Source organism: Phacochoerus africanus, chromosome 1 (genome assembly GCF_016906955.1).
Source record: "Phacochoerus africanus isolate WHEZ1 chromosome 1, ROS_Pafr_v1, whole genome shotgun sequence".
Taxonomy (NCBI): Eukaryota; Metazoa; Chordata; class Mammalia; order Artiodactyla; family Suidae; genus Phacochoerus; species Phacochoerus africanus.
Genome location: NC_062544.1, coordinates 41,817 through 61,443, shown reverse-complemented (window position 1 = coordinate 61,443; position 19,627 = coordinate 41,817). Strand labels below are relative to the sequence as shown.

At 52.4% G+C, this 19,627-nt stretch overlaps 1 protein-coding gene across 1 annotated transcript in view; it reads right to left on the bottom strand.

Annotated features, from left to right (window-relative positions):
• Nucleotides 1-1,360: 1,360 nt before the first annotated feature.
• The window catches only part of PLEKHG4B (pleckstrin homology and RhoGEF domain containing G4B), a 41,217-nt gene continuing 22,950 nt past the window's right edge, over nt 1,361-19,627 (bottom strand). The window contains 9 exon segments of the mRNA XM_047768808.1: nt 1,361-1,949; nt 1,952-2,525; nt 3,121-3,273; nt 7,303-7,441; nt 7,769-7,911; nt 8,445-8,543; nt 8,870-8,986; nt 11,563-11,649; nt 15,786-15,879. Of these exon segments, the coding sequence (XP_047624764.1) occupies nt 1,789-1,949; nt 1,952-2,525; nt 3,121-3,273; nt 7,303-7,441; nt 7,769-7,911; nt 8,445-8,543; nt 8,870-8,986; nt 11,563-11,649; nt 15,786-15,879 (1,567 nt within the window). The 3' untranslated portion in view covers nt 1,361-1,788.

The window sequence follows — 19,627 nt, the reverse complement described above, 5'->3', positions numbered from 1 at the left end:
GCTCTGGCAGCTCTGAACAGTCCAGCAGACCCTCCACCAAGAAGGCCGTGCTGGAGATTAGAGAAAACAGGTTTCTGATGCACACAGGCCAGTAACCTCCCACAAGTGTTCCCAAAAAGTCAGCTTCCGTAGTGACATCTGACCCAGACGCAGAGAAGCCAGAAATCAGGGCCGGGGGCCAGGGCAGAATGGAGATGGACAGCGGCAGACGGCTCTTCCCTGACTGGCCGCGTGTCTCCGCACTGTGGACCGCGTTGTCAGCCGCACTTTGAAGGCTCTTCATCAGGGCATCGAGAGGAGGTCTGCTGGTGAACTGTCCCCCCTACCCCAAAGCTCATTGCCTTTCCCTCCTGTTTGCTAGCCTCCCATCAGCAACTTCCTCAAACTACTTGGTCCTAATCACAGTGGGAATTGGCAGATTTTCCCTGCATTTATTCATATTTCTTTTTTTCTTTTTTTAATTGGCAAAAAAAAGCAACCGATGACAGGAAACACACCAGAATGGTGTCAGTGCTGAGCTCACCCTGCTTGCAGGCCGGCAGAGCGGACCGTACAGGTGCTCCTTGTTTCTGGGAGACAGTGCCCTCTGCTGGTCAGCGGCCAGGAGCCCCCGGCAGCAGTGCTGCACACCCAGCAGTTACCCAGGGCCCGGCACCCAGGCCTGGCCTCCAAGTCACCGCCCGTCCATACCCACTGGAAACAAGTGTCATTCTTCAATATTCAGAAACAAAACACACACCAGAGTGGTCTGGGGACTTGGACCAAGTAAATGGAAATCGGCTCACAGAGCCTAGAGATGTGGTGGGACATGACCGCTGGCTAGACCACCTCGGGATCACTGGCGGGAGGTCTGAGTTTCCTGGGAGGATGGTTTATGTGGCGCTCCCAGCCCCAGCCCTGGTGGCTGAGGAGGACTCACTCCCTTGCGGGCTGCGCAGAGTCCAGACTTGGGCTGGGGTTGGGGGGGCGGTCTGAGGACGATGAAGACAAGAAGGCGGACCAGTCCCCAGCGACAAAGGCAGGACAGCTTCCCACACCTGCTCCCTCCCGGACCCAGGACGTCCTCCCTGAGTGAACGCCCCACCTCTCCCTTCTGCTGTCCCCAAACCCTCCAAAGAGCTGGAAGGCTGCCCACAAACCCACACCTCTCCCTGCTGCCTCCCATCCCGCAGGGCTCTGCCTTTAACCAGGCAGGTGAAAGCTGTTTCAGAAGAGCACTGCGTAACCATCCCAGCTCAGATCCAAGCTGCCTTCCGGAGGAAACAAACATGGACCCATCAAAGAGCAAAGAAAAGGAGGAGGTGGTCCCTCCAGCCCAGGAGTCACTATAAACAGGAACAAAGAGCCCAGCAGGCCAGCATCACTGTCACTGGGGTCGGGGAGGGCCTTGTCCTCTTTTTATTCAAACATTTAAGAAAATGTGTTTTTCTGCATGCAGCTTCCTAAAGATGTAACAAACTAAATGGACATCTTTATTTGGGCAACAGATAAATGGGTACACGCTTCTAACCGAAAAGCTGTCTTTAAGGTAATTTCTTTATATTGTGGGCTTGACTTGCCTATTGTCGTTTTCTATAAATGGGTTCTAAATAACAAGAGTGGATTGTTGAACCACCAGACTGGGTGTGTGGGACAAGCCCTGAGGAAGGCGGCGGGCTTCAGGAACTCCTTTCTCACTCAGCACGGGGAGGTCACTGACGTCTTGCTTAAAATCAAACGTATTTCAGCCTCGACCCCACAGGTGGGCCTGGAGGGGCATCTGTGGACCTCCCACACGCGGCAGTGCACTTAAGCGTCCCCACGGACCCCCGCGCCCATGAGCTGGAGGGCCTCCGCCTCGCCTCTCTGCTTGCGCTCTCCCATCCTCGGGGGGTGGGTCCTGGAGGGAGAGGACAGACTCTGGTTCCGAGGCACGGAAGTGCGCTTGGCATGTGGCCTCAGTGGGGAAGCTTCTGGGAGGCCCCGGCGCTGGTCACCTCCAGGCCTTCAATAAAGACCCCGGTGTGACCCAGCCAGTGGGAGTCCCTGTGGTCTGCACCGAGCTGAGGACTCTCAAAGCTTTGTGTCTTCCTTGTCACCTTTCTTGTTGGATGCTTCCTGGGGTGGACGGTGGGTGTCTGCATGGGCTTGGAGGAGCAGGTGGAGCCGGGGTCCTGGGCAAGTACACCTGGGCCCAGGCACTCACCCTCCCACCCACACAGAGCCGCTTGTCCAGCAAGGCTGGGCAGCAGGTGGGCCCATTCTCCAGTGTAGCCCAGGGGGGTCCAAGAAGGTGCCAGGGGCTGCCCCTCGTGCTTCAGGGGGCTCCGGCCCAGGGGTGGGGTGCCAGGGCTGGGGGCTGCCTCTCCAAGGGGCTCTTGCCAATGGACTCCAGTCTGCAGCCTCAAGTCACTGCCAGCCACCACCTCGCTCATCCTGGGGAAGCTCCGTTTGGCCTCCTGGCGACAGCTCTTCAGATCCTCGGCGGCCAGCTCTGGGCCCAGGTGCTCGAGGGGCGCACTGCACCGCGGTGTCCACCCACTCACCTGCACAGCAAAGGAGGGCACTGGTCAGCACAGTGAAGGTGGTCACAGCCAATGTGGACTCGGTGGGCTCCACCCGGGGTCCTGGGTAAACTCAGGTCCTGCTTGTTCTGCTGACCAGGGTGAGCCAGAGGCCAGAGCAAGAAGAAGACCCTCTGCCCATGAGGGCAGCTGCCGGCCACACTGGACCATCAGGGCTGGAAAGACCGTGAAACAGTCCCCATCTCTGCCTGGTGTGGGAGCCGAGGGATAGTGACAGTGGCCAGAGTTCCTGGCCTGCCTGGCCCCGTGGATTCTGTGCTCCTGAGGGCTCTGGCCCCGGCACCCTAACAGTGAGCGATTTTAGGGCTGGCGAGTGTGCAGGTGCTGCTGGGCTGCAGCGATCATTCTGGGTCTTGAGGGTCCCTGTGGCCTGCTGGGTACATAAATAAACTCCCACAGGCCTAGGGAAAGTGGGGTGGTCTGACGGGGTGCTGCCACTGTCCCAGAGCGGGACCCGCTCAGGCCTGCCCAGGTGCCCTCCGAATGTCCAGGGTCCGCAGCAAGGGGACAGGGCGCTCACGCGTGTCCCCAGGAGGCACAGCGTGGATGCGTGTACCGTCTCGCAGAACTCAGCCAGGCAGGCCTGGCCTCCCTCCCTCTGCTCAGCCGGGCCGGCCATGGGGCTCGGACACCTTCTGAAGTCCTGGGTCCCGTCCTCTGTGCCTCGCGAGTCCTTTGCCATCAGCTGCAGTCCTTCCGAGTGACATCGCTGTGGCCCAAGGAGCAAACAGTCAGAACAAGCCCCAGCCACCCCTCGGCATTCCGGCGAGCGCCCAGCAGCACCCGCCGTCAGCCTGCCCCAGAGAGCTTTCTCGTTCCCCAGAGAGCAGCTCCAGTGGCCCGAGGAATTGCTCTTGTTCTTCTCCAAACCACGATTTAATCCACGCAGGAAAAGAAGGTGTTACTGTGGAATGTGTGAAGGGCTCTGGCTCTAAGATTTCGGAGGACAGGAGGTGTCAGATGCCACCTCAGGGCTGGTGCCCCTGGTCCCCGCAGCCACACGCCTGGTCCTGATGGCCACTTCTGAGAGCATCCTCAGTAACCACAGCAACGAGGCTCACACGCCTCAGCTGGAACCACTGTCCCCACCCTCGTGCTTCTTCAGTCTGTGGGTGGGAGTGAATGCGCCCCAGGTGGGGAGGGACGACCCCAAGCCTCTGTGGCTCAAGTTTATAACTATTTTCATTGTTGGGGATGGAAATTCAGATCATTGAAAAAAGGATCCAGGAGTTCCCGTTGTGGCGCAGTGGTTAACGAACCTGACTAGGATCCATGAGGTTGCGGGTTTGACCCCTGGCCTTGCTCAGTGGGTTAAAGATCCGGCATTGCCGTGAGCTGTGGTGTAGGTCGCAGATGCAGCTCGGATCCTGCGTTGCTGTGGCTGTGGTATAGGCTGGCAGCTGCAGCTCCGATTCAACCCCTAGCCTGGGACCCTCCATATGCCACGGTATGGCCCTAAAAAAAGACAAAAAAAAAATTATAAAAAAAAAGAAAAAGGGATCCAGAAGATCAGTCGTGACACTCGTTACTATGCTACGCAGACCCCAGAGATGTTCTTTAGGCCAGTGGCGCTGGGGCTCTTGGGGGTCTCCTGGGAGAGATGGACAGCGGCAGGCCTGCCCGCACCTCTCGGCCACGAGGTCGGGCTCAGCGCTCTGGAGACGCAGCTGCCGTGGCAGCATTGTGGTCCCAGGGAGAGTGTCGAAGGGAAAGCCCTGTGTTTTCCTGAGTGGCTCTTGTCGCAGAGCGAAGACAGGGCACCTGGTCATCAGATGCCCAGGAAGAGGTCTGCTACTAAAAAGAGGGATCAGGCTGGGTCCACAACCACCACCTCAGATGTACAAGCAGAGGAAAGAGATCGGGGTGTGTGCTCTTTGTGGAAAGAATCATGGGAAAAACCATGGAAACCATGAAACCTAGAACCGCTGGGCAGAGAACGGGAGAGGGTCAGGGGAGCAGGGGCGCCTCAGAGGCAGAGTCCCGTTTCCAACCTCCAACTAGAAAAAGCCAATTCTAGTCGGTCTGAAGAATTAAATGGAAAAATTCAAACCCAAAAGTCTTAGGATGGAATTCATTCCTTGTTCTATACCCTTAAGGTAGGAAAGGCCATTTAAAACACAAGCAGGGAGTTCCGTCATAGCTCAGCGGAAATGAATCTGACTTGTATCCATGAGGACGCAGGTTTGATTCCTGGCCTTGCTCAGTGGGTTAAGATCCGGTGTTGCCATGAGCTGTGGTGTAGGTTGCAGACACGGCTCGGATCCCATGTTGCTGTGGTTGTGGTGTAGGCCGGTGCTACAGCTCTGATTCGACTCCTAGCCTGGGAACTTCCATATGCTGCAAGTGCAGCCCTAAAAAGACAAAAAAGACCAAAAAAGCCCCACATACGCAAAGTTAAAGGACAAATTATAAATTACGAATATTTGCTACACAATCTAAGGATCAGAAGTAGCACAGTGGAACTGTAGAGAAAGTGGCCAAGCACATGAAAAAGCAATTTATTAGAAAATAAATGAAAATAACCACTAAATGTATGAAGGAAAAGTTTGCAGCATAAAAATGATGATGAGACACTTTATCTTCACCTGTCAGATCGGCCAGCGAGAAAATGGGCCTCCAGAGGTGTCTGGGGAGCCACTGGCAGACGTGTGCAAACCTCAGAGAATATGAGCTCTGACCCCCCCCATCCCTGCCTGCGAATTCACACGCAGTCACAAACTGTGGAGGATGTGGTGCTAGCGAGGCCTGCAGGAGCCAATGGCAGGGGGAGCCCAGGACACCTGTGGGAAGGGAGGTCGCCCCCAGGGGGCAACCGGACCAGCCCAATGTAGCAAGATCTCACTCTGGTCAAACCTACTTCCCAGGACAATCCAATTTTTAAGCATGTTTAATTTTGGGTGAAGATGGCAGACTGAGACCTGAAACACAGCTAAAGCCTCAGTAAGGTCTCTCAAGATATAAAGGATGGGACAGCAGAGGGGCTGGGAAGGAGGGGCGGGGGGCCCTGGGGTGTCCTGAGCAGGAGGAAGAGGTGAGGGAGGCTGGGGGGTTGTGGAGAGGCGGCAGCCTCACGTGCATACTGCCCCCCAAACCTGCAGGGCCTGTGGGGTTCTCCTTGGAGGGTGAGGCGGGCAGGGGGTCAAGGGGACACTGCCCTGACTTGCAGCCAGGCCCTCCCTCTGGAGGAAGAAGGGGCGCGCAGGGCACCTCCAGCCCCACTGGTGACCTGGAAGGGCAATCCAGGATCACCCAGGAGAGGCTCCTGCATGAAAAAGAGAAGCCAGGAAAACAGAGCTCTCGTTGTGGTTCAGTGGAAACAAATCCAACTAGGATCCATGAGGATGCCGGTTCAACCCCTGGGATCCAGCGTTGATGTGGGTTGCGGTATAGGTCACAGAGTTGGCTCAGATCCTGTGTTGCTGGGGCAGTGACATAGGCCAGCAGCTGCAGCTCTTATTCGACCCCTAATCTGGGAACTTCCATGCGCTGCAGGTGAGGCCTTAAAAAAGAGAGAGAGAGAGAAACCAGACAAGCCTGCAGAAACACCCTGGAGGGGCCAGGGGCTGGGCAGACACCACAGTCAGTATTTTAGTCAAGAGCAAGTCAGGTGCCTTAAAGAAGGGCCATTGGCAGGAATAAACACACAACAATTCCATGGAGTCTTAAAACGTTAGAGCAGAAGCAAGGGAGGTTAGAAGACAAAGTAGAGAAAAACTACGCTGAAAGTAATGGGAAAGGCCAGTGATACGGCCAGTGGAGCAGGAAGAGAAGCAGGAACTAGTGGGAAGCATGGAATTCAGGAATGGGGAGCGCTCATGAAGGAACCCCAGGATTCCCAGAGCAGAGGAGGAGGCTGGCAAAGGAGGAGCCTTCAAGGTGCCGTGAGGACCAGAGGTGACAATGTCCAGGGAGAAGCAGGACACGGACCAAGGCTGAGGGCAGAGCAGAGCCGACCGAGGCTAAGTGCCTGGAAACAGCGCCTCTGCTTTCGGGGAGAAAATAAACTACTGAGAAACACGAGGATGGAAAAAGACATCGTCAGATAAGCAGGCCTTAGCTTCCACCCTGCCCTCTGGAAAGTATAATAAAACAGAGAGCAGCAGGCCTCACAAGAATGGGGGAGGGGGACACACCCCAGGATGTCCTACAGGACAGAGGAGCCCCAGGCAGCACCTGCCCGGGTCAGGCAAGTGCTGGTCCATGCTCCCTGCCCCGGTGGCGAAAGCCTTCTGCTCCTCTGCAGCCTGGACCAGCTGGGTCACCAACTCTCACAGCCCGGGCCCCCTGCTGCCCACGGCGGGAGCTGGCTTTATTTGCAGGAAGCCCAGGGACGGAAACACATGGGGTGCCTGCTGGCCATCCAGCCGGGAGACCGGTGACCGGCTCACCCCAGTGCCCCATGGTCATCTGACACCTGAGGGTGACCGTCTTCATGTCACCCTATGTTGCCGGCTATGCGGGGGCTCCTGGCCTCATGTTCATTAACGTGGGACATGGGACAGTGGTCGATACGTAATAGGGGTTTTACTTGAAAATGCATGTAAGCTCTCAAAAAGCATTATATGCATAGGTATATAAAGAAAATCTGGATTAAAATAATGAGGGTTACATTGGTTATATCAGGTGGCAAAGACTAACGTATCCTGTACCCCCTGGAGTCCTGACTGGTCACCTCCCTGGACACTGACCTGGTCACCTCCCCCCGGAGTCCTGCCTGGTCACCTCCCTGGACACCGACCCGGTCTCCTCCCTCCTGGAGCACCTTCAGTTCCTGCAGGCCCTCCAGCTCCTGCAGACGCCTGTTGGAGGTGAGGACCAGCCTGTGGACCTCCTCGTCCACTTGGTTGTACAGCCTGGAGGCAGCCTCAATGGCGTCTCTGGAAAGAGAAGGCACGCCCTGATCACTTGGCTGTCTGTTCACAGCCAGGCCCTGGGGATCTCCCGTTGGCGACCACCTGTTTACAAACACGACTGCACTCTTTCTATGTCTGACAGAGGCAGGAGCCCCGGAGGAGCTCCAGCCTGAGCAGGGCCGTAAACAGGCCTATGAGCTGCTGCCACTCGAGCCAAGGGGCTGCTGGGCTTTCCTTTGGTCGGTCACAGTGCGTCTGTCGCAAGAATGGAGGCTTGAACTCCTCGGAGATGTCGCACGTGGCGGAGAGGGCTTCCCCTGACGGGCAGGGTACTGCCCAGGGCACACTCACCGGCAGTCGCGGCCCGTGCCAGGCTCCTCTCGCCTCAGCCATGCCAGCACAGTGCCACCTTCCAGCCGCAAGCCCACCAGCCGCACGTCTTCCAGGACACACCTCATCATCGCCTTGTGTTTGCGGATCAATTCTGCGACCTCCTGCCCGGGGCAGGAGAGACGTGCTGGAAGACCTCCCCCAGGACGGCTGTGACCCATGCCCCTCGCTATGGACCGAGCCAAGAGCTCACCCACAAGAGGGCAGCACGGCGCTGGACACCCTGGCCGGAGGGAGCGGAGGTCTGAGGGCAGGAAGAGAGGGAAGCTCAAAGGTGGCAGCAGGAGGGGACCCTGGATTTCACCACACACCCTGGGCACCAGGACGCGTCTCCAGGCTCCAGGCCCCTAGGCCATCGAGGTCCCTTGGCCACTCCATCTCTGCGTCTCCTTTGAACTACTCACTTCTAACAGCAATCACGTGGGCCTCGGTGGCCTGTCAGCACGTGGTGATGTCTCTCTCTGGGCAGGGAGGGATTTTTTGGTCACAAGCAGGAGGAAGTGGTCTTTTGGAAGTTTTAGCTCACTGCAAGTGGCATGAAAAGGGGCCGGAGAATTGTTGCTGCAGACAATGGTTTTGGCCAACGCTGTGCGTTCCCACCTATCTGTCAAGTAAGAGAAGGGACCCCAGAACCTACCTGTGCTGTGCTTGGGGTCCTGTGGGCGTGCAGCGAGCGGATTGAATTCTGTAGGAAAACAATGGCTTCCTCGCAGTTGGCGGTGAAGGGCTCCAGCTTCTATTGAGGTTTGAGAGACACAAAGACAGGCTCTGTTAGAGCTGAAAACGCGGCTGTGGGTGCCCACCCTGCAGCCCACATCAGGCTGTAGAGCCTGCTGTGCTGCCACCCACGGACTTGGGTGGGTCTGCAGAAGCCCCTCCCTGCCTAGGAGTGGGTTTCAGTGGCTCTCGAGCCTGCCGCAGCGTGAGCATCCAGAGACAGATGGCAGACGGTGACCATGACAAGAAGGACCCTCGGGGCGACGGTGCCCATTTCTGCCCTGAGTGAAACCATCTAAGGAGAAGGCCAGAGATGGGCCTGCGCCATGGTTGTGAGCACCTTACCCGGCGGAAGCTGATCCAGGCCCCGTGGCTGTAGCGAAAGGAGCCCTCGAGCGCGGCAGTCAGCTGGGCGCTGTCCACCAGTCTGTGCAGGGCCTTGAGGGAGCTCACCAGCTCACACTGCCGAGGAGAGCGTTCACGGGTCAGGGCCACGCAGTGCTCAGGAAAACCCGCTGGGATGGCGCGCTCCAGGGAGGGCTGCTGCCACCGCGTGAGAGGCAGGTATGGGGTGCACCACCCCGCCTGCTGGTGGCAGTACTGCAGTGTACGCGGCTGGTGCAGGAGTGAAGGTGAGAAGTCAAAGGAGAGGCCAGCAAAGAGAACTGGAGGAGAGATCAAGGGCGCGGCAAAGCTGGGGAAGAAGAGGCAAGATGCTGCCAGGGAGGGGGCAAGGGCAGGACGCGGGGCGGAAAAGCGAGCAGATGAGTCCAGCATGAGCCCCCAGACAAACCTCAAACTCTGGACAAAGCTGACCAACCATCAGGAAGCTCTGGAGGGTGAAGAAAGCCAGGCGAAGGAGGAGGCAACCAAACCAGGCACAAGGGCTGGGTGGGGCAGCCTTGCTTTTGTGGGTTTGGTGAGACTGGAGTGGCTCAAGTTCTGATAGAAAATGGGCATCTTTCCGGCCTGAACAGCCAGAGGATAGAGCCAGGGGAGAAGAGGGTCAGGTTCCACGAGGGACAAAGCTGGAGAAAGGCAGCTCCGGTTGTGTGTAACCAGATCTACATGGCAGGTCGTTTTAGTCTAATCAAGCTAATTGCACACGAACACAGCGTTCCGTGGAGGGAAAGGAGCCCTCGAGGGTTTATAACTGAACCCAGAGTCTCTACAACAGAGTATTCACAAGGTCCAGAGGATAACCCCAAACTACTCGATGTGCAAAGAATCGGGAAAATGTGACACCTCTGAAGGAAAAAGGCAAATCAACAGAGATCAACCTGAAAAGACATGGATGTTGAAACTAGACATGGACTTTAAAGAAGCTCCACTGTAACTGCTCGATACAAAGGAAAAATGCTTGTGGTTAATGAGAGGGTAGGCAATCTCAGCAGAGATATAGAACATCTATTCAAAAACCCACTAAAAACTTTACAGCTGAAAAAATACAGTATCAGAGCTAAAAAATTCCCTGGATGGGCTTAATAGGGAATGGAGTCAGGGATTTTGAAGACAGATCAAATAGAAATAATCTGACCTGAAGAAGAGAGAAGAAAAAACCTCACCAGATCCTCAGACTTATGGGAGAGTATCAGTACCATATGAGCAGCTGAAGTCAAGAAAGTGAGGAGAGAATGAGGCAGAAAAGACTTTTAAGTCATAAAGACTGAAAACCTCCTAAATTTGGTGACACACATAAATGCAAAAGTCCAAGAAGTTCAGCCAAATTCAACAGGATGAATAAGAAGAAACTCATGCCTAGTCGCATCATAGTCAATCTGTTAAAAAGGAGGAAATTTGAGAAGTAGCCAGAGGAAAACGACACATTTCCTATAGCTGAGTAATTATTTGATTCACCATAAAATTTTCATCAGAAGCTATGAAGGACAGAAGACAAGAGAACAATATCTTTAAAGTGCTGAAAAAACAAACAAAAAACTACCATAAAACCAGAATTCTCTGTCTAGTGAAACTATCCTTCAAGAACGAAGGTAAACCGGAGTTCCCGTCGTGGCGCAGTGGTTAACGAATCTGACTAGGAACCATGAGGTTGTGGGTTCGGTCCCTGGCCTTGCTCAGCTGGTTAAGGATCCGGTGTTGCCGTGAGCTGTGGTGTAGGTTGCAGACACAGCTCGGATCCTGCGTTGCTGTGGCTCTGGCGTAGGCCAGTGGCTACAGCTCCGATTGGACCCCTAGCCTGGGAACCCCCATATGCTGCCAGAGCGGCCCAAGAAATAGCAAAAAGACAAAAAAAAAAAAAAAAAAAAAGAATGAAGGTAAACCAAAGACATTTTCAGATAAAAAGGAAGCAAGAAGAAAGAAAACATGAAATGGGGAAGACCAACTTTTTAAAAGTTTTCTGATACTGGAATTTCCGTTGCAGCTCAGCGGAAATGAGCCTGACTAGTATCCATGAGGATGCAGGTTTGATCCCTGGCCTTGCTCAATGGGTTAAGGATCCAGCGTTGCTGTGGCTGTAGTGTAGGCCGGCAGCTGCAGCTCCCATTTGACTCCTAGCCTAGGAACCTCCATATGCTATGGGTGTGGCTCTAAAAAGACAAAAAAAAAAAAAAAGTTTTCTGATACTACGCCCTGTAGGCCTCCTTCAAGAATTCAAGGGGGGCGTTCCCATGGTGGCGCAGGGGAAATGAATCCAACTAGGAACCATGAGCTTGCAGGTTCCATTCCTGGCCTCACTCAGTGGGTTAAGGATCTGGCGTTGCCATGAGCTGCGATGTAGGTGTCAGTCGCAGCTTGGATCTGGTGGTGTTGTACCTGTGGTGCAGGCCAGCAGCTGTTGCTCCGATTGGACCCCTAGCCTTGGAACTTCCATATGCTCTGGGTGCGGCCCTAAAAAGTAAAAACCAAAAAAAAAAAAAAAAAATTCAAGGGATCGGAGAGAGGTTTCCAGGCTCCTGTGTGGATGCAGTAAGAACTAAGGGAAACCATTTCATAAATTTTCTCTCATCTAGGTGCTGCGGTATTTAATGTTATGCTTCACTCCGTCACATCTGATGCCGAGGGTCTAAAACCATTACCTGAATTGCTGCATCCTTGTCAGGCCTAAATGCTGATTCTTTATCCACCAACAGCAAAATACTATGAATTATGGGAGGGGATGTGTTCTGAAATGAGAAAGAAATACTCATTAGCTTTCTAATGTCTAACTTCATTGAGTTAATAGAATGGTCCAATTCTTCGATATTTTCCCAAAGTACCTACAACGCATACAATGTAGGTGCCTTTTGCTCTGAATGTAAATCATTTGCCCTTATGAATCTGAATCTACCGATTAAAATTCATATATAATAAAATTCACTCTTTTTAGTGTACAGTTCTCTAAGTTCTGAACTTATAGTCATGTAACCACCACCACAATCAAGCAGAAGCACTCCCCAGATTTCTTCACGCGCCTCTGCAGTCAAATTCTCCAGCCGCTGGCAACCACGGATGTGCTTTCTGTCTCGATAAATCTGCCTTTTCCAGATGTCCTACAAACGGACTCACACAGATAGTATCGGCTTCTCTCACATAGCACAGAGCACGGAAATGCATCATGCTGCCCAGAGACCAGGGGTTCCTGCATCTTTGCCGAGTCACATACCACAAACTGTGGGCACCGCTCAGCAGATGAAGGGTGTGGACTGCTTCCCGCTTTCAGCAGTCACATACAAAGCCTGTAAACTCTGTCTCAGTTCTTCTGTGTGACTATCCAGCCGTGGGGTTGCTGGTGCTAAGCGGTGCTAAGCGGATGTCCAGCTTCGGAAGAGACAGCCAGTTTTCCTGCGCGGCTATGCCACCCTGCATCCCACCAGCAGTGCCAAACACTTGTTCTTATGTGGGATCTCATTTGGGTTTTAAGCTGCATTTCTCCACGGACTAATAGTGAACATATTTTAATGTGGTTATTTGCCATCCATAAATCTTTTTTGATGAAGCGTGTTCAAGTATTTTGCCCACATTTTATTGGATTTTTGTTTTCCTACTATTGAATTTTGAGACTTTATATATTCTGGATACAAGTCCTTTATCAGATATGTATTTTGCATTTTATCACAGTCTTGGCTATGTATTTTCATTTTCGGGTCTTTGGAGAAGTTTTAAATTTTGATGAAGTCCAATTTAACTTTTTTTTTCTTTTATGGATTATGTTATTAGGGTTAGAGCTAAGAAATACTTGCCTAAATCAAAGCCATGAAGATTTTCTGGTTTTTTTTTTCTGGTGGTTTTGTAGTTTTAGAATCCATATCGATCTATGATCCATTTTCAGTTAACTGATGTATACCATGTGAGGTATGTGTTGAGAATTTCTTTTTCTTTTCTTTTGCATACATATGTCCAACTGTTCCAACCCTATTGGATTAAAAAATCTTCCTTTTTAATAGAGTTTTTGACTTTACTGGAGTATTGTTGATTTACAGTGTCATGTCAGTTTCTGCTGTACAGCATAGTGACCCAGTCATCACACACACACACACACACATTCTTTTTTCATATTATCTTCCATCATGGTCTATCCCAAGACACTGGATATAGGTTCCTATGCTGTACAGTAAAGTGTTTATGGCTTTAATCAAATCTTCTTGGTTTCTGTTTGCTAGATCATGTAAAGGCCAGCCCATTCAGCAATAAAATGTTTTTATTTACTCAGTGTTTCTTCATTCATATTCCCTAAAGCTTTACTACTTTACAAATTTTTTGGCCACTCCTCTAGCATGCGTTAGCTCCTGGACCAGGGATCAAACCTGCTCCACAGCAGTGGCCTAAGCCATAGCAAAGACAAGGCTGGGGCCTTAACCACTAGGCCACCAGGGACCCTGAAGACTTTACTTTTTAATACTTGTTGTAACAAATTTAAGGTTTTTTGGAAATCCCCTATTTTGAAATGAACTTACTGGGTGGGCCTCAAGACTGATCAATATCTTATTTAAGTTCATCCTATTTACTTATAATTTGTTAAGTGGCTTCCTGTGAATGACGCTATGTAAATATTTGTTGAATGAATTAAGCTATAGAAATGATTTCCCATCTTAGAGCTATATTCTATTTCTCTCACTCAGTTTAGCTAAAATTGAGTTACCATGCATTGAAACTACAAGAAGTTTGGCAAAATGTTTTTAAGCCTTCCTCTCTGAATTTTTACTAATGGGATTTGTTACTATTGCAAAGAGAATTAACATTAAGTCTCAGATAACTGAGCAGTCAATGCTTCATGGCGATGCCATGTTAAGATGCTGTAACCATGACATGCCATGCGAGGGAGGGGATGAGTGGGTCCTCAGGATTGTCTTCTACCATGGGGGGAAAAAATCACTCCTTCCTTTTCAAATGGAAGGCTCTTTATGGTATCTGAGTTTTAAAAATTAATAAATTCAAATTGGATATGAAAAACAGTTGAATTTTTTCACCGTCTGTAAAAATATTTAACTACTTTTACATATCCCTCAAAACTTAAGTTGAAAACAGACACGTGACCCTTAAATTCCAGCTCATTTCCACTCCTCTTATTTGGATCAGAAATCTTGCTGTCGGCCAAGCCAGAACCAGGGCAGGGGCCTGTGGGCCAGCTCGCTCTGCAGGGCCCTCTGGGCAGTGTGAGCACCAGCTTCATGGAAGAGTCACGTCCAGACGTGGAACAGAGCTGGGTTTCCTCTCGTCATGAAGCTCCTTAGACTATTCCCATGTGACAAAAAGTCCAAGATGCCAAAACAAAAACAAACTAGGATGGAGTTCCCGATGTGTCTCAGTGGTAACAAACCCACCTAGTATCCATGAGGTCTCAGGTTTGATCCCTGGCCTCACTCAGTGGGTGAAGGATCCAGCGCTCCATGCACGTGGCATAGACTGCAGAAGCAGCTCGGATCAGGCGTTGCTGCAGCTCTCATCCAGCTCCCGCTCCTGCTCTGGGAGATGTGCAGATGGACAGGACAGTGTCTCTCCAGGCCTGTCCCTGAGGTGGGACCCCAGGATTTTGGGGACGTCTGAACAAAAGCGCTGGGGAAACCGGGAAGCGGCAAGGTAAGCCGTCTACCTAGAACTCAGAACGGCTGCTGGAGCACCGCCTGCCTGGGCCTCATGCAGGTGGGGACGCGCTGCAGACTGTCCACGAAGAGCTCGCTCGTCTGTCTGAGGCCAGGCACCTGGTTTTCCACGTACTCTCTGGCTTTGCCAGTAGTCACATTTCCATCAGATGCCAAAGGAGCAGAGCCACCACAGTCCTCAGGCTTTAGGACATGCCCGCAGGGTGTGCAGCCATGCACCTGCACCCTCTGGCTGAGAGGCTCTGCTTCGCTCCAGGTCTGCACGTGGCACAGCACTCGGCCCCCACACGGCCCCGCACCACACACAACACACACGTGGTACAGCACACAGCCTCACACGTGCCTCTCCTCTGGCCTGCAAGTTCGGGTCGTCTCCCCAAGCTGCTCCCGCCCGGCCTCCCCCAGCCCCTGCCCTGGGCACAGCCTGGCTGCCAGCCCTGCCTTCCTTTCCCCAGATTCCACTGTCCGGTGATCAGACTCGTCCCAACCTCGGTCACTGAATCTCTCCTTGAAAGAACTTCTAATTGGAGCCCCCAAAACATAGGAACCTGGGTGAGAAGACCCACCAGGGCGGCACCGTCAGAGCCAATGGAGGAAGTGGTTTGGTCTGGGACTGGGTGCGGCTGCGGGAGAGGCTTCCGGGCGCCCGAGATTCCAGCGCAGCTCTTGGCACACAAGGAGCTGTTCACACGCGTCCGAGGAAGAGCGAACGTTCTCAGGCCCCCGTCTGGCCCTGGGTCCCTTAAACATCCCAGGGGCACCTCTCCCCTTCCCCCCTGGATTTTACTCATGACCCAGGATCCAGGATTGGGGCTTCCTGGGGTCACCAATGGACCATCTGCCTTGAGCCATCCCGGGAGCCCAGGGGTCCTGGGCACCCAAGGTCCAGGCCCTCTCCCCCACCCGTGAGCATGGTGCCCCCAGGCCTCTGTCCCTGCCCAGGAGGGTGACCAATGACCCTGCACCCCAATCTAGTCAGACGTTACACATGCACATGCCGCGAAGGTCCTGCAACGCCGTCATATGAAGCAGAAGGCCTGCACGGGAGACCCTGACCCGCGGGGCTCTGAGCCTTTGCTTCGAGCGCGAGAGAGCTTAGCTTTGTTCCTTCCACCTCTAAGCACAGCCTCTCCGTCTCCAGGGTCACACCAAGGGAGGGGGCCACTGACACCCCCTGCACCCGGAGAAGCTCGGGGCCCAGGACAGACTGACCGGCTCACCTGCAGGGCTGCCAGGGCCTGGGTGAGGGCAGGGGCGGCCAGACTCTTGCGTGCATCCACCAGGATGACCAGCCCCAGCTCCCGCACCTCCTTCCTGGAGAAAGGAAGACAGGAGGCGTTAAAGCCCTTCCAGGAGGTCTCCCCCATCGCTCCACGTCCCCACCCAGCTCCTCCCGGCTCTGACACACACACACACACACACACACACACACACACACAGGTCAGGGGGCACCGAGTTTGTGTGTCACTTTCTCTGCTGTCCACCAGCACCCACTCAGGTGCAGCTCTGGGTGAATGAAGCGGCCAGTCCAGGCAGGGGCTCCAGAGCTTTCTTGCGCTCCTTTGTCTGCTGGGGCTGAGGCAGAGCATCCCCTGAAACAAGAAGCCTTGCCACCTGCACTTGAAAACCCCTTTAAAAGCTCTGTCTCATTGTGAGTGTGACCAGAAGCTTCAGTTCTAAATCCAGGCCGGACAAGTTGGTATATACACACTCACTCACTGAGAGTTTAGTGTCCTGGGATCCGCCTTCCATGCCGATGTTCCGTGGTAACTAGCATTCTAATTCCATTGTATTTGGATGTTAATCTTTATTTTTAATTTTTTTCCCCAAAACTATTTTTTTAATTGATTCAATGAAAGTTGTAAAAATAATCCCCAATACATTCAGTTCAGGATTAAGCACGCTGGGTTTTTTAAAAAATTCTTTTTTTAAAAAAAAATGTTCTTGGATTCCCGTTGTGGCGCAGGGGAAACAAATCCAACTAGGAACCATAAGATTGCGGGTTCAGTCCCTGGCCTCACTCAGTGGGTCGGAGATCCAGTGTTACTGTGAGCTGTAGTGTAGGTCTCAGACCCGGCTCAGATTCTGTGTTGCTGTGGCTCTGATGTAAACCAGAGGCTACAGCTCTGATTCCCTAGCCTGGAAACCTCCATATGCCACAGGTGTGGCCCTAAAATTAAAAACGAAAAAAAAGATGTTCTTTTCCATGACGGTTTCCATAGGATACTGAGTATAGTTCCCTGTGCTATTCAGCAATGATATGTATTATCATTTGGTAATTCTCTTTGTCTTTCTGACTTGCTTCACTTCAACTCTCTAGTTGCATCCACATTGCTGCAAATGGCATTGGCTCGTGCTTTTTCACAGCTGAGCAGTATTCCATCGTGTAAATGTACCACATCTTCTTAATCCAATCATCTGTCGATGGGCATTTAGGTTGCTTCCAGGTCTTGCTTGTTGTAAACAGTGCTGCCAAAAACACTGGGGTGCATGTAGCTTCTCAAATTATAGTTCTGTCCAGATATATGCCCAGGAATGGAATCACTGGATCACAAAACTAAAAATGTAGCTCTACTTTCAGTTTTCTGAGGACCCTCCATACTGTTCTCCACAGCGGCTCCACCAACTTATATTCCCATCATCGAGTCCCCCTTTCTCAACATCCTCCCCAGCATTTGTTATTTGTAGACTTTTTGATAATGGCCATCCTGACCAGTGTGAGGAGGTACCTCATTGTAGTTTTGATTTGCATTTCTTCAGGAATTTGTGGTGAACCTCTTTTCATGTGCCTGCTGGTCATCTGCATGTCTTCTTTAGAGAAATGTCTATTGAGGTCTTCTGCCCATTTTCCGACTGGGTGTTTGGTTTCTTGCATGAATGTCTGTATACTTTGGAAATTAAGTCCTGGTTGGTCACATCATTTGCAAAGATATTCTCTCAGTCCGGATATTGTCTTTTCCTTTTGTTTATCGTTTCCATTGCTGTGCAAAACTTTTAAGTTTGATTAGGTCCCATTGGTTTATTTCTGATTTTATTTCTATTGCTTTGGGAGACTGACTTAAGAAAACATTTGTGTGGTTTATGTCAGAGAATGTATTGCCTATGTTCTCTTCTAGGAGTTTTATGGTGTCACATCTTATGCTTAAGTCTTTAAACCATTTTGAGTTCATTTTTGTGTATGGTGTGGGGATGTGTCCTAACTTCATTGATTTACATGTGCCTGTCCAACATGCTAGCTAAAGAGCTTTTTTTTTTTTTCCCCCATTTTATATTCTCGTCTCCTTTGTGGAAGGTTAATTGACTGTAGGTGTGGGTTTATTTCTGGGCTCTCTATATTGTTCCACTGTGGATGCTCATCTTTCAATGGACATGCAGCACTCACTGAGCCAGGGAGGTGACACCAGCATACACAAAGCTGGCAGAGCCACACAGGGTTTAGGGTCATGTCCCTGTTCACCCCCCAGTCAGGGTGTTTTCAAGTTAGGAGCATAACCGCCAAGGAACGTTGTAAAGGGTGTTTCCTGCGGGAGACCAGGTACTGAGGACAGAAGTGGGGTTGCAGAATCCAAGCTGGACTCAGCCAGTGCTGCCTACTCCAGGGGTCACAGGTAGGGGCAGGCAGACGCTGTGTCCTCCCAGGGCCTCCCATGCGCGCCCACCCCGCAATTTGCCACATGGGTGGCTAGAAGCTCGGGCCTGGTCAGTACTGCCAGGAGCTGGGCACAGTGTTCCACTTCCCCGGAGGGTCCTGTGTCTGCCCCAGGCCACTGTGCACACTGGCCCTAGCATCTAGGGCCTCTCCGGAAGCCTCAGACTGTCTTCCTGCCACCACCAGCCCCTCTGTCTGCCACACTGTGGTCTCCAGCCCAGGCGGGCCTGCTGCGTCCAGGTCCTCTGCCCTGACTAATGGACTCAGAAAGTGACCTACAACTCTGGACCTCGTGTCTGCTCTTCCTCCTCCTCCTCTGCAAACACCTGCCCTCCTCCAGGAACCCCCGGCACCACTGTGGCTGCAGTTTCTTCCTGCGCCTGGGCTTGTCTCGCCCTGGGGGCTGAGATAATTCGGATTCACACGTGTGTGTCCTTCAGAGCAGGAGCCGCATCCTGCTCTTTCGAATCCCCAGGTAAGCACGGTGGGTGGGTTCCCGCACTGCACAGGAGCTCGGGTGGATGACAGCCAAGGTCCTTTCCAAGTTTAAGATCCTGTGCCTCTAAGAGTTTGTAAATGGCAGACCGTTTACAAGGCACACTCTCAGGAACGCAGGGCTCCTTGTAACACACCTGCAGGAAGCGGTGATGGGACTCTGCTGGACCTTCTTCCAGAGATGCTGAAACTTGGGTACCTCATTCCGAGAGCTGAAGGCCTGTGTCGCATCCCACGGTGGGTGGACTTTGGCTTCTCTAGGTGCCATTCTCTAGCCAATGCCCAGGAAGTTACAATGCTTGTGGGAAAATGATCAGCTAAACCATGAGGTTCCTGAATGAGCTTTCCTAAGTCTTCAGAAATGTTTTTCTCCCAGAGCTTCCTGAGCTGGTAGGAGAGGTCAGCTGTCTGCACTGGAGGAGGAGAGCGGAAAAAGCAGGGGCTGGACATCAGCTCAGGCCTGGCCCAGAGAAGCACATAGCAGTCTTGGTCCTCGATCTTGGGTGATTCCTGGCAGACAGAGAGCGTGGTGTACAGCGCGCCAGAGGCTGTTTGTGGGAGGGCTAGGGCCCCAAGGGCCCCTGTCAATCAGGACACTCTCTGCTACAGCCAAAGCACAGCTATCCTACAGCTTTGAAGGTGTTCACCCAGGGCTTATAGAGGATGAACCAACTGGAGGATGAAACTAACTTTGTTCAGAGTCATTGCACTACATTTTGAAATCTGTGCTGAAGGATAAGTTTGAAATCCCCGGCTCCGGGCAGCAACAGCAGGCAGTGCAGGTAACGGGAGCCTTGCTCCGAGAAGGCGTCCAGGAGCTACTGTAATTCCTTCTCTGCCGACATCTGCCGACAGTGACTGTGCCTCTGCGACTTCAGAGGAAATGTCAACAGAAAGCAGGTGCACCCACAGGTGACA